The 14,529-nt window shown below is 38.7% G+C and overlaps 2 protein-coding genes across 3 annotated transcripts; both read right to left on the bottom strand.

The window, feature by feature from the left end:
* Positions 1–815: 815 nt before the first annotated feature.
* LOC145698710 (caprin-2-like) lies at positions 816–2,154 on the bottom strand. 2 transcript variants are annotated; one of them, XM_081775922.1, is made up of 7 exons: positions 1,877–2,154; positions 1,714–1,797; positions 1,587–1,662; positions 1,299–1,534; positions 1,184–1,252; positions 1,009–1,135; positions 816–966 (listed from the first exon to the last, which is right to left on the bottom strand). In XM_081775922.1, the coding sequence occupies exons 1-7, from the start codon at positions 1,899–1,901 to the stop codon at positions 837–839; spliced, it is 747 nt and encodes a 248-aa protein (XP_081632048.1). In that variant the 5' UTR covers positions 1,902–2,154; the 3' UTR covers positions 816–836. The 2 variants fall into 2 exon arrangements, with proteins under 2 accessions (XP_081632048.1, XP_081632047.1); XM_081775921.1 differs by having other exon boundaries at positions 1,714–1,803; positions 1,877–2,146.
* Positions 2,155–4,978: 2,824 nt separating this feature from the next.
* On the bottom strand, positions 4,979–7,971 carry LOC145696802 (uncharacterized). Its single transcript, XM_081773895.1, has 4 exons — positions 6,909–7,971; positions 5,643–6,858; positions 5,304–5,597; positions 4,979–5,266 (listed from the first exon to the last, which is right to left on the bottom strand). The coding sequence occupies exons 1-4, from the start codon at positions 7,354–7,356 to the stop codon at positions 4,993–4,995; spliced, it is 2,232 nt and encodes a 743-aa protein (XP_081630021.1). The 5' UTR covers positions 7,357–7,971; the 3' UTR covers positions 4,979–4,992.
* Between the last annotated feature and the right edge of the window lie 6,558 nt (positions 7,972–14,529).

The raw sequence follows: 14,529 nt of genomic DNA, 5'->3' as shown, positions 1-14,529 counted from the left end.
GCGTTGGACTCTGCGGTGATCAATCTCAGTTATGTCCCCAATCCCACCCACACCCATTCGAGGTGGAAATACAAATTATTCAAGTTTTTCTTTTTATTATGGTTTTTATTTGAATGTTTTAAAATTTTAATTTCTTTATTTGCGGATTCTTTATCTCGCTTCGACTTTTTTCGACTCGAAAAATTCATTTTTGAGCTTTTAAAATGATAGTCTAGGTTTTCTCAGGCTTAATTTTGCAAAAATAAAAAAATCGATTTTTCGACCCCTATACCCTTAATTTTTCGAAAATTTTTTTTGATTTTTTTCTTGATAAGGACCTCAGAAATATGTCCACAAAATTTCATCCCTCCAGGTCAAGTGCAAAAAAAGTCCATTTTCCCACTGGCGCAACCCCAGGTATGCCCTTTCATAATATATCTTACATCAATTAAAAATTTTTTCGTCCTTTCCGGAGATTCGCTTTTCATATTCCTCAGAATATTCTGCCACTTTGTAAATATCGCATTGTCCGCTAAATTATGGGATTCAAAAGATACAGAAATTTTGTTCCAATACCGTCAAGGTCGCATCTAGCACAGTTTCCTCCTCTTTTGTACAGTCTCATTGCGCCTGCGAAATTCAGAAGGAGAAGTTGTAGCGCGAAAAAATTCATATTACTGTCGCTTTTTTTCCTGTTTCTTTACGATGATGCCAGATTGCGTTTTGCCTGAGTTTTTATCCATTCAGTGACATATCAATAATCAATTATGAATGCGTCTTTGGTGATGTTGTTCGACGAAATCTACTCGGTAATAATCTGCAAATGGACGGTTGGAGAATTTTTAATGAGAAATGTATTAAAGTTGGAATCCGTTGAACGAAGTGTAGTGAAATCGGTTGGCAAAGAGGTCTCCTTTGACTAGTTGTACGTAGACTTTCTGGCCCTTTTCGAGCTGGACGGTGGTTGAGCATGAGCTTGTTTGGTACCTGAACGGATTTCGAGAATGGAAAATTTGGTGGTGTACGTACGATCCATTGGATTGAGCAGAGCAGAGGACATCATCAAACTGGCGATTGAGATATCCTCTTTTGATTGAGAAGTGAAGGGGTTTATTTTTGTCATCTTGAGTTCCATACGCGGCGAAATGATAGAACCCTGAGAAGCAATTACTGAGTACTGAAGAACACTCTTTTTTATGTTTACCTGATGACGCTGCAGTGAAAGTGCCTTCTTGAGAATTATAATTATTCGTCGCGTCACTGACTATTGTGTCTTTAAATTCAGATATTAAACTAACTCAGCTTGTTGAGTTTTTTACCGAATAAAACTGTTTCTCCGATGTCATCAAAAGCAGCACCGGACAGCGTGACAGAAAAAGCAGCTTTTAGACCAGCATCTTCAGGTGACTGTTGATTACTGTAGCTGACAGAGTTACTGTTTGAGCAAGAAGCAGGGCTGCAGACGCCAGGATCTCCTTTTGGCCCAAGAGGTCCTGTTTTGCCCATTAATCCGCGAGGACCTCTTTTGCATCGTCCATTACTGGATCCTCTTTGTCTGAAATATCAAAAATTAAAAACGAGGAAGCACTATTAAGACCGTAGATTACCGCGTTGATGGTTCTGTTGGAGCGAAACGGTACTGTCTCTGTGTGTTTGAACGATGAATACTTCGACCTGCAGAAACTGAAATAAGGGTGTCCTTCCCAAAAATCCATTTTACGAAGAGAACTGTACCTTGGTAGTTCTGGAACTCTCCTGAAGTAGCCACGTGATGACCATAAGGAGTGTATGTTCTTTTTGACTCCCTGTAGCCCTGAACTGCGACTGAAAAGAGCATCAAAAGTGCACCGTCTAACAGTTGTTTGGTAGACAAATTTTCTTGGAAGTAACGAATTACCTGCTAGAAATAGAAACAGTCGCATCGTTTAACGAAAAGATTGCTCGTCTATCTTTTTCTCTCTTTACTCTTTCATAAAAGCGCGATTCTCGAACTCTGAAAAAATGACTAAAATGAGAAAAAAAGATGATCCGGACGTGAGTGACAGGAAAATGAGCGAAACAGTGGACAGGAGCTTGAAGAATCGATTTGGGTAAGAAAATTGAACAGATGCGAATCTCATCACAAGTCAATTCACCATTTCGTCAATTTCAAGTCCGTTGCTGACACGATGAAATGGATTTATGCTAAATACCCTTGAAGACGGTGAAGGCTCTCTCTCTTTTTTCTGAAAAAAGAAAAGTTGACCGAGGGCGGCTTAAAATTAAATTAACATTCATTTCACATTTTGAGCTAATTGAATCACAAATCTACTGACTCCGCTGCCGACCTGCTGCTGCGCCCCAGCCAAATTTTTAAGCCGTTTTAAATTGCTGAGATCAGTACTTTTTCCCAAGCCTGTTTTTTCTGATTTTTATGAAGGACCGTTTTTTTTTCTCTGACAAATGATGAGCTGTTTCTGAGCTCAAGAAACGAGGGAAAATTAAAAGATGATCGATGAGGTCTTCGCGGTTGTAATTTCCGAAAAGTTCAAAGTCAGGAAAAAGCGCTGAAATTTGAATGATTGAAGACCGCAAATTTAAAAAGATTGACAAAGCCAAGTTTTACGCGCAAAGCAAACGAAACAAGCAAACTCTGCTGAAAAAACTTTTTTGCAGCGGATAATTGCTTCCGTTCTTTTGCGCCCTGGGGAGGTAAATAAGAACAAGTTCAAAAAAAATTGAGGACAAATTTGAGAAAATCTCGTTAAGGGTGTCCCCAACGATCGAGGCCGAGACTGCCGAATTCGTTGACTCAAATTTTTCTCTTTATTTAGGAAATTCCGATTCCGAACCTTTTTTCAGATCTTCAATATCTTATCTACTTCTCGAGATATAGCTTTTTCTATGAGCGCGCTAATGAATAAGCCTTCGATAGAAATGCACTGTGAAAATGGCTATTTTGAAATTCACAATTAAGTATAGCAAATTATATATCTCCTGAAAGCTTGAAAAATTTCCTTTCTGCTGATACCATTTTCAAAAAGATCCGATGAATTTTACTTATTGTAAGAGCGCGTCAAAACTCGAAAACACCTGCTCTTTGGCGCCGGAAAAGGGGATTAACCTACTTATCGGTGCACAATCTGAGCTCATGGGAGCCTTGTTGAAAGATCGAACTATGTTAAGACTGAAATTGGAGAAAAAAATCAAGCGATTAGAGCCCTAAAATTTGGTTCAAATTTTGTTAAAATCATCATTATATATGTTGATCCTGTTTCAAAAAAATCGTTGGGGACACCCTTAAGGATATAGCCTTGAATATTGAACTTTCGTAGCGCCGAATCCCTGTTACGAATTCATTCATTTTTCAAATTAACCCTACCTAAAATTCATCGTAGATTTCGAAAATGACCTTATTATTAGTACTTTCTATGGTGTTTGTACCTAAAAATCGCCTTTAAAATAAAACAGACCGTCGTTCTCTGAAAATTTCCATTAAAAGGTAAATCTGGATTGATGATATGAAAGATTGAAGCCTTATCTCCAATCTAGCGGTGGATTCTGTAAAAATATTGAAGATTATGGCTTCTACTAACTGGTTTATGATTGTACTTCGAAATGGAGAGTGGCGCGCGCTGCCAATCAGAGCGAGGAGAATCTCAGTTAGATTTCGTCCAAGCTGTCGACAAAATTTCTCGCGTAAAATAGGATGAGCGATGGCTGAGTGAGATTTTCCCCTCGCTCTCATTGGCTGCGCGCGCCACTCTCCTTTTCGAAGTACAATCAAAAACCAGTTCCTAGAAGCCGTAATCTTCAATATTTTTACAAAATCCACCGCGAGATTAGAGATAAGGCTTCAATCTTTCATATCATCAATCCAGATTTACCTTTTTAATGGAAATTTTCAGAGAACGATGGTCTGTTTTATTTTAAAGGCGATTTTTAGGTACAAACACCATAGAAAGTACTAATAATAAGGTCATTTTCGAAATCTACGATGAATTTTAGGTAGGGTTAATTTGAAAAATGAATGAATTCGTAACAGGGATTCGGCGCTACGAAAGTTCAATATTCAAGGCTATATCCTTAAATTCGGAATGCAGAATATTTTTTCTCTCTCCTTCTTGATTTCTTTTAGCAAGCTAATCGTTTTGAAAATCTGTATTTGTCTAGTCTTGGAATAAATTCCTTTGATTGACAAGTATTCCCTGAGCGCTCGTGACCCTAATCTCTCTAATTTACTGTAAGCATTTGCTTCTCTTTTAATTTGTCTCCGATTCTGGAATGCTTTTCCTTATGTACCGCGTTTTTAATTGAACGGAATTGATAAGAAAGAAGTAGACGTCTGAGAAAAAGGAATTGGGAGGAATTCTGATGCTGCCGTGAGCAGATTCGAGCAGTTTCATACTCAAACCGCAACATTCACCTGTAGACCGCCAAAAAACCGCAGAAAAAATCAAAGGCCGGTAGTGAAAAATTTTCTTTGAAAATTTCCCAAAAATATCGGTCGTGAGTACCTTTCCCATTATTTACCTGCGGTATCAGATGATGATGCTCATGAAAAATGATGCACTAGCGCCTCTGGTATTTATTAAAAACCATCCCCGAAAGGTTCGAAGATTCAATCAATAAATCGTACTTTTCCTTTTCTTCGATTTCCGCAACTTCAATTTTTCTTGTCTCTCTCTCTCTGCCAATTTTTTTTCGAGGAAATGTCAAATTTGAGATCAACTTGAGCTTGAAAAACTGAAATTTCCGAGATTCAACTTTTGGCAAATTCGACGTTTTACAACCGGATATGGAGCGCCGTGGTAAAACTGTCAGCTGCGATCACTTTTTTGACAAAATCAAATAAAACTTTATTTTCCCTTCTTCAACTGCTTCCGATTTCTTGCAAAAATAAAAGTTGGTATTTTTGACTGATTTAGCCCTTTCTATTCTCAAAAAAAAAATCACTGATCTGAGCTCAGATCGGGTCACTTACCTTATAACCTTATTCAACAAAGAAAAAAGCTTTAGTTGCATATTCTGTATTTAGTATATATAATGGAAAAGGAAGACGGTAAGTGCAAATAGCAGTGGAGAAAACTGAGTTTTGTTCATTGAATTTGTTCGGAGAATTGGCTCTTCGTTGATCGCAATGTCTTTTGGATGATAATTGTGGCAGCGAGGCATCTCTTTTGGCAAGTATGAAAACGGCTTGTTTTCTTCTTCATCTTTAACGAAAAGGGCGACTGCCATTCCTTCGTAGTTATGGAAAAGTTGGTGGCAATGGAAAGGCCACACTCCTGGATTATTCGCGCGTAAGCTGAAAATAATCATATTGTAACTGTCAATTTTCTCACCGAAAAACGACGTAACCCATCGCAGGAACAATCACAGTATTCTTTAAAATATGATCATCCCGGTCCGAACGGATATTTTCGAGCATTTGGTCGTCAAATTTTGCGCGATTGCATTTTATTTGATCATCTTTGCAATGAATAACTGGGTTGATTTGCTCGATAAAGCCAGTTGTTTGATTGGCAACTCCAAAGCCAATGTCGGTGACAACGAATTCGTATCCATGAAGATGAATTCCGTGGTAGGTCCACTGCCATCGTCGGGCCATATTTTCGAGATGTTCTGCTGCGGTAACTCTGTATTAATAGATATATATATCTGTTTTTAAATTAGTTTTCCACCTGAATTCAACAAGCTCTCCCTTCTTCACCTCAATAATCTGAGTACAATGTCCTCCATCAGCGATCATCGCCGCTGTGCACTGCGTTTTTTCGGTATTTTCCACACCAAAGAAAAACGGGGTCTCTGGATATTTGAACTCGAGTCCATTGATTGCCGGTCCAATTGCGAAATTCATATTTACATCAATCACTCGATCAGGCTTCTCTTCGATCGAAGGTGGCGGATTTGCGAAACGCGACTCGTATTTCGGATCTCGTTTAAAATCAACAACTGTCTTGCAAGACATATCTCCGATCGTTTTTGCTGGACAATTCAGAAGAACTTTTTCCGAAACCTCATTTTCTGTGTGAAAAGAGAACGGCTCTACTACATTCGATTCTGGGTATGCTGCGACGAGTTGTTTTTTTATTTCAAATTGACTCACTGAAGCGTCCCGGGAAAATGTGATCTTGACATAGGGTTTTTCGTGATATTCGGACTTCTTTCCGATTCCTTCAAACATGACTTCAGCGATGAGTTCTATCCATTCTTCTTCGAGAGGAAAGTCGACTTCAATATTCAGAGTTTCTCCGACGCCCATAAATATTCCATCGCCTTCTTCTGGAAGGACTCGGCGACCATCTTGAGCAGTTATTGTAAGTTTTCGACCGTCCACGGCTCGGACCAGAATCGGATGTTCGAAACCAGCATGAATTGTTTTGAGCTGAATCCTTGTGGTTGTTTTCGAAACGCGATACTCTTCAAGGACGCTGAATTCAAACTCGTCTTCGTTTGTTCGATACTGGCCTCTTCCGTTAGCGACGATTGAGTCAACGCAAAAAGTGCTCATTTTTACGCCCGTCATGAATGATTTTTCATCAGTGCGGCAAGCTTTCAACCCTGAACCAGTCATGCGCTTTCCAAGAGTATTTCCATATCGGTACGGATCGTTTCCAGCCAAAAAAGTCGAATCGGTGTTCCACCAGTCCGTCACAACCAGTGGCATCCAGCTTATCTCTTCGTCCTTTTCGTCTTCTTCCAAAATGATGAACGCTCCGTGGAGTCCGTCAGCGCGCTGGATGATGTAGTGCGAGTGGTACCAGTGGGTGCCGCTGTTTTCAGCTCTCATGACGTATGTAAACTCGTTATGAGCGTCGATTGGACATTGGGAGACCATAGCAGCGCCGTCATTCCAGTAGTTGTCGAGTTGATGCAAGCCGTGCCAATGGAGAGTAACTAGACAAGTTGCATTGTCAACGAAACGTGATAAGCGTTGATATACTCACATGATTCTTCATGCATTGTGCTCTTAACGTGAATCTTCACAAGTGCTCCTTTGTTGACAATGATGTTTGGACCCGGGATCTGGCCGTTGATTGTGATCACTTTGCGCATCCGCTGCCCGTCCAGAAGCAGAAGATTCTCAAGATCGTCAAGAGGATCTCGAACATTTCCATTTTCGTCAATAACCTCGTTGACGTCGACGTTGATTCCTTCTTGGATAATGTCGAAATTGTTCTTTGTTTTATTCCACTGAATCGGAAAGTCTCTCAGAGCTCCCTTAGGGTAACTTCGGTTTTCGCCAAAATCCGTTGTCCGCCATGTTTGAGAGAATCGGTTTTCAATGTTCCAGTAGTATTCGCACACAGTATCCGTGCAAGCTTTAAGACATGGTTCATCGTAATCGCAAATCACTTCGGCCTGCGCTAGGGCAAGCAAAAGAAAAACTATCATTTGTTAGAAATTAAATCGCAAATATTACTTTCTGATCGAGAGATTAGATTTTCCGTTAATAATATTTACCGAACATAAAAATTTCCGAAAACACTAACTATGGTCCAAATGGTCCAAAGGATTGAGTTGCTTCGAATGTCCGAGCCGAAAAAATACAAAATCAAAAACAAAATTCACAGGGGTTATTTTAGGGACTTAACCCGTTAACAGGCGCGAGGCCGTGTCAGGGCCTTTTGGCCTTTGGAGCGCGATTAACCGCGTGGGACGAATTGATCATTTTGATGTCGTTTAATAAGAAATATATACTTTTTTAAGAGAAGTACTTATTTTTGGTGGATCTCACCAACTTCAGTGGCCTCTGAAGCCTCCGGAATGGGGGGGGGGTAATCAGTACTTTTCTATCACTCAAAATGATCGTCAGAGCCCGGGCTAGAATTCAAGGAAGCCGCTGGCTCTAAAAGTGGACACCTGTTGTTCGAAAATTCCAATTTCCGAAATTTCTCAGTTTTCGGACTATGGAGGTCCCTAAATACCCTCAGGATACGACATCATCCCCAAGTATAAATTGTGAAAATGATGCCCGGATTCTTGGCGTCCTTAAACTGTCTTAATTAAGATTATTATTTAAGGATAATCTTATTAACGGAAAATATAAGCTCTCTTTATAAATTATAATCTTATGTATCTGAGAAAGAGCACTTCGTGATTTCGTTTTTTATCCCGGGATCATTTGTGGTGGCGCTCTTGAAAAATAGTTCTATTTGCAGACTTATTTTTGAGTACAGCCAACTGTGGCAATAATAGCGTTTTTTTTGGAAATTTTGCGAAATACTCGTAATTGATCAAGTTTTGAAAATTGACTTTTCTTGAATTAATGAATTTCTTATTTTTGCTGAAATCACTAAGGTTCGTGGTGTTAGAATACGAAAAATTTTTATCAGAGGCTCACATTGGACGTTCAATAGCTCAAAAGAACCTCCGTCAAAAACTGAGGGGGTTTTCAAGAATTTTGGAAAAACTCGACAAAAATTTTTGACCATTTTTTCCCGGTTGGTTTAAAGGTGTTTCTCTTGAAATTTCTCAAAATCCTTCTAAAAGAAGGCCGAAAAATTCCATCAGAAACCCCTTCAAAACCACCATAGAAGTCATTTCATCGGGAAGCGCATTCTCGGGAAGAGAACTCATGCGGTTGTTCCGATTAGTTTTTCTGTACATGATTTGATCAGACGAGACCTAGTTTGTACCGGACTTGGCGGCGCAGGGCTCTTGTATTTTCATTGTAGCACGTTTTCTTATTGCCTGTAAAGTGAAAACTCCCAGTATTCAAAATTTCGTTTCTTCTTTTTTAATCACAGAAATGAAACGTTTCATAATTGTCTTTATATGCTTGCCTTACTTTCTTTTGAATACTGGGAATTTTCATTCTTCAAGATTTTTAAAGCCACATTCCATAAAAAATATTGCTCGCAAAAATACAAGACTCAATTCTGAATTCTTCGAAATTGACCTACACCGTGTATGGTTGTCCCCTTTATCTCCAGTTTGAACCAAAAGGGATTCGAGTTTTTGATTCGAGCTATTTAAAATCTATAAAATTAAAACTTGGCTATAAAAGAATAATGAGGGCATAACAAACAAACAGATTCGGTTTTGGCTAATTCTCAAAGAATCAAGTTAAAGTTGACTTTCAGGAAAAACGGGCAATTTAAAGAAATAGAAGCAATGAAAGGTAAAAAAAGAGCCGAGAAAAGCCATTTGAGATGAACTTGGTCCTTTAAAAGCCCGGTCCAAGTCACAGTGATCCCTGAAATTCTGCAGATTTAAGAATTATTCGCTCAAAATTGAATTTTGGCGAGATCTGAATTTAGACTCCTCGTTTCATTGACCGAAATATTTTTTGCAAAGTATTCAATCTCAAAGAATAAAATTTTGATGTTTTCAAATGAAAATTCAGACACGCATATAAAGACAGCTTTAAATTCGAATAAAACTCTGTGAAGAGAAAAAGAGAGACTCTTTTACTGTCGAAAAGTCTTTCACGAGATCTTTGCTTATAAAGCAATTTTACATGTCTTTTCTCGAAGTTCAATATCGAAAGAAAATTCCAAGAAAATTCAAACTTTCATCTAGGTTTGACCTTTCTATCTATAAAGGTTTTATCCTCTTACTCAAGCTGATATTTGACAGAGCGCTGTTCAAAAAGGGTCGAGATCGCAAAAAGCAAGGACTACCTCCTTTAAGTGTTCTAGAGCCAAACTAGTCTAATTTAAAGTCAAAATTAGTCTTTAGCGGGTACTAGTCTATCTGGACTTCAAAAAAGAGATGTTTCATCGGTGCGCTCACTGATTTTAATTTTTGCGGCCGGGCCCTAGCTATATCCTTAAATTTAAATATTTGAACTGAAAACTCGCAGCGATCCCGAAAACAGCTCTTCGCAGATTTTTTGCAGGACGATCCGCTAAACCAAGATCCGGAGAAAATTGAACATCCAGAGCTCCGTCGAGCTGTCAGAGACGAGAGGGTCGATGCCTTTCCCGTTGAATGGCCGCAAGAATCTCAATAGCCAGAGAATCTCAATAGCCGATATTTTGGCGCTCAAGCGAATTCGGCAGATTGAAATGCGGAATCCTGGCAGAACTATTTGAAAATTAAACTGACGCTCCCTTTTTCTGTTTTGCTTCTTCTATTTTTAAAATGATAACTACACCCAAATACGTGGCAGGAAAAAGAATTTCGTTTTGACACATCAAGTTAATAATTCATATCTTGCAGCTTTTTTAAACAATTGAAATGAAATCAATACGACACTCTACTCTTTTCAACTGCTTCCGATTTCTTGCAAAAATAAAAATAGGTATTTTTGACTGATTTAGCCATTTTTATTCTCAAAAAATCACAGATGACAGTGATTTATATGCGTCACGAAGAGATTTGGTTTGTAGTATTTTTTATTATGATAGCCAATACGCTCCACGTCCTTCATATCATCACCATCTTATTGATCAGTTGAGAATTTCATTTTTAGCGAAAAAACCATCATCATTTCTTTATTTAACAACTTTTCCTAGTTCAATGCGTTGTAAACCAAAAGATGCGGCTTCAGTATCCCCTGGAAACATATAAATGACATTATCCACCAAAATCGTCGATCCAGCGTAAAAAACCTTACAGAATAAATTTTTTTAAGACAAAATTTTGTACCTCTTTCAAGTCTCCTATTTTTGTCCAGTCTTCGAACTCGTCTAATCGCCAAACTTCTCTTATAAATCCTAAATCTTCGTCATCATGACCTCCTATAGTGAGAATCGATCCCGATGGCAATCCGATAGCAGAATGGTCCATTATCCATCTAAATAAAAATGATCCAAAGATCTTTAAAAAAATTGCCTTGGATGTGACGTAAGTTGCTCCCAGCCATTTTTCGTTAGTGTTTCAGTATTTCCCATGTTCGTATATGGATAATTTCCACCGCCAATCACTGTTGGCTGACCTTTGTAGAAATTCATCGCGCCATCATAGTGCTCAATTATTGGTTGGAAAGAGAGGTAGCGAACATTTTTTCCGTCAAACACTTCGCACAAGTCTTGATCTGCCGAATCAAAGCAAATGAGAGCTAAAAATGAGATCATGGATGAAAATATAAGGGATGGACCATCCCGGATGGTGTCTGGAACCGACAAAAAAATTTCGACAAATTTTGCGTGGGCGGCTACTCGACTGCTGATTTGGCGGTTTGCTGAATTCAGGTTTCTGATTGGTTGAAAATTTTTTTGTCGCTTCCAGACACCTCCCTAAATATAGGACGTTACCTTCGGTTCCCTCTGTTATCGACAATGCACTACTGCCCCATCTATAAAGTCCCTCGAGTCGATTTTGAAGTCGAGTCAGCTTGCAATCATCGATTCTCCGTATCTTGAAAGAATAAGAGATAATAAAAAAGAGAGATTTACTGAATTTTAACTTACCAATGATGGATCACTCCATCCACCGAAAAGATGCAATCGACCCTTCACCACTGCATCTTTCGATAAATACAGAGTTTTTCGTAGATCGTTTGGAAATTATTTTTGCATTGTTGTTTCTAGAACCATCCCCAAACAGCGCGTAGGACTTAGGAGACTCGAATTGGTGATGTAAAATGACGAGAATCTGGCTTGGTCGTTTTTCGAAGAAAAAGATATTCTTGATTTCGGTTTTGTCGTCGAATTTGAAAACTCTTATTCTTTTGTCCTCCAATTTTCGAAGATCATTTAATTCTCTCCGTGCGATTTCCTTGCCTTTTCTTGTCACAATAAAGAGAAGAGATAAGTCCTTTTGAACCTGGAAGATGACTGTTATCAATGTCCAATCGACGTCCAAAGTATCTTTTGAGACAATACTTTCTTCGAAAAAATCAGATGTTACTCGGATTTGATAATTTTTGGAAATCTCCAATTCAAAGATTGATTTCTCCGAAAATGATCGAAACTCGATAATTCTAGTTGAGTCCAATTGATTGAGAGATTTTTTCTTATCAGGACTTATAAGATGATTTCTCAAATGGTATCGATGATTCTTAACCCGTTGCCGAGCGCCTATCATACCGGATGCTTCAACCTGCCCCGAGGCTCGAAATCCAGCCTTACTATTGGCGTAGCTTTATACACTTCGCAATCGGCAACGGGTTAAAAAAACTTTTTTACAGTCTTTCCTTTATTTCAAGATTGAGTTTTCGCGTTTTATCAAAGTCGAGTTCGAACGTAGAAATGTGGTGTAATGACTCTTGAAACGATCGAAACGGTGAATTCGGAATAATAACCAAAGGATACGGGGGAGAAAGACTACTGGCTGATTGCGGAAATTCAGAAATTTCACCAATGGCGTTTTTCGCGAAGTAAGGAAAGACATCGTCATGAAAAGCGAAAAATGGGTTGCTTGTCACGTGCATTTTATTATTGGCTTTTAGCTGCCGGAAATTAAGCTCGATTCGATCTTTTCTGGGTATCAAAGGTTGTAATTGTAGATTCACATATTTTCTACTATAATACATAGCAATGATCCCTTCCGAAATCGAAATAAATTTCAAAGGAGGCGTCAAAAACAACATTTTGAAGGTAAATCCGATCATTGTTCAAAAATGCATTGATGAAGTACTCGCACTCGTCGTTGTTGGTTCCAAAACTATTCGAGTAGGCGAAATCATTCGGTGCATATAAGCCAGAGAAGCAGCGCGAAGGTTGGTCGTACTTGACCAGCGAACCGATCCACTCACTTGCAAGAGCAAGGAACTTCCCTTCTTTTTCTAGCATAAGTGAGTATTGCATGTTTGAGAGTGTTATACTTCTTGTAACAAGAACAAGCATAAGTTGACCTAGGTCGATCTAGCTCAGGTTCGAAATTCTAGAAGTCGAAGTATCAAAAAATAAAAGCGAACCCATTCCAAAGGAATCACATGAACCGGGTCAAAGTCCCTGAACATTGCTGGCAGAGCGATTTTGTCTTTCCGCCATCCTTTTTGTAACTCCTCACTTTGTCTTATTTGGTTCAAGGCGACTGTCTTTGAGAGCGTAATCAAATTATGACCAAGTGTCATGCTCATCAAGAAAAAATTTCCACCGAAGCTGATGGAAGAAACTTTGCCATTCAAGTGGTTGCTAGCGATATACCCTTAAAAATAAAATGCGGGTAAGTCAATTCGGTTTTTTAAACAAACCTTGAGCAGTTTCGAATCTATTTAAATTATAATCTGGTGCGTAATAGAAGCACTTATCTGGCCTGCTTTTGGGGGAGCTTTACGCGGTCAAAATTTTTATTCATCATTTTATATAATAATGGAGTCAATTATGGACCATATTTCATTCTTTCGACCGTTTTCAGATCACAATGACCGGAAAATCCGTCGTGTTTTTCTCCTCATTTCTTATCGTTATTGTATGAGTTCCAATAGACGAGCCGAAATGAAAAGCAAAAATACCCGTTCTTGAATATTTAACCACTTTTTAATTCGTTTGAAAAATAACCTGTCAAAATAACGATTTTCAATGAAAAGAGAGGCGGTTCCGTTTTCTCCAACTCGCATCAGATTCCCTCCTTGATCGACCAAATAATGTTGTCCATTAAGAAAAGTAGCCCCGATCGCCTTTTTTTCGTTTATAAATACAAAGGGACCCCCTAAAGTTAGAAATTTTTTGTATGATAAACATTCATAGTGTGTGAAAGGAGTTTCTGGCTTCAGCATTATTTGTCTCTTTTTAACACGTGATTGGTCAAATAAGACAAGAGCATTCTTTTTGATTCTACTTTTTCTTCCTTTGAATTTTTTACGACTATAATCATCAATTTTCAAATCAAAGAAAGGGACGAATTTCTGGTCGTTCGAAGTTTTTTCGCACTGATAAAAAGGACAAGGGCATCCCAGTCTACAATATTTTTCCGTTGGACAAACGTCTCAAGCAGACTCTGAAGATCGGGTCAGCTCAAAACAAATGGATTCACAAGGCGTGATGGGATGGGTCCTCGTTGATTTCAAAATCAGCGTATTTGCGCAGAGATGGCGGCACACTTTTTGGTCGTAAAACTTTTTCTTTTTGCAGCGGCGCAGGTTCACCATGTTTTCTTCTTTGGAGAATTGCAAATCGTCTTTTTCTGTCGGTTTCAGCACCGCCACCGGCTTTGGAAGGATGAACTCTTGAGTGAAATGGCATTGCTTCATCAGATGGCCGCATATGTCCATGGATTCTACTTGAACGCATTGTTTGTAGTTTCGATGACAAGTCGATGTAAGGAAAGTAGTTTCTCCTCGGGATTTCTCCAAGGAAATTAAATTCGCTGCGGAAGTCATTAACTTTAGCAAGCTATTGTAAAAGCGGTACCTATTATCATGATCGTTATCCAAAAAAGAGAACCAAGCGTCAAGTAACTTGTCATTTGCTTATTCGTTGCGAATCCATGCTGAGCAAGGCTAATTTTTCCATTTATCTTCTTTTTGAAATGTTTGTTCTTTAGATCTGCCTTTTGCGTGTGGATACTGCGGGAAGAGAGAACTTCTTCGGTCAAAAGAATGACTTTGTCACCAGTTTTTCGCAAGGTTCCAACGCATTTGCAATCCATACACTTTTTTATTGCTAATACTTAATTTTCGTATTACTCAAATACCTGTATTTTTATACGGCTTATTTGCCCAAAATTTATATT

Source organism: Oikopleura dioica, chromosome 2 (assembly GCF_907165135.1).
Source record: "Oikopleura dioica chromosome 2, OKI2018_I68_1.0, whole genome shotgun sequence".
Taxonomy (NCBI): Eukaryota; Metazoa; Chordata; class Appendicularia; order Copelata; family Oikopleuridae; genus Oikopleura; species Oikopleura dioica.
Note: the sequence above shows the minus strand (reverse complement) of the source record. Positions and strands in the feature narration are given on the sequence as shown.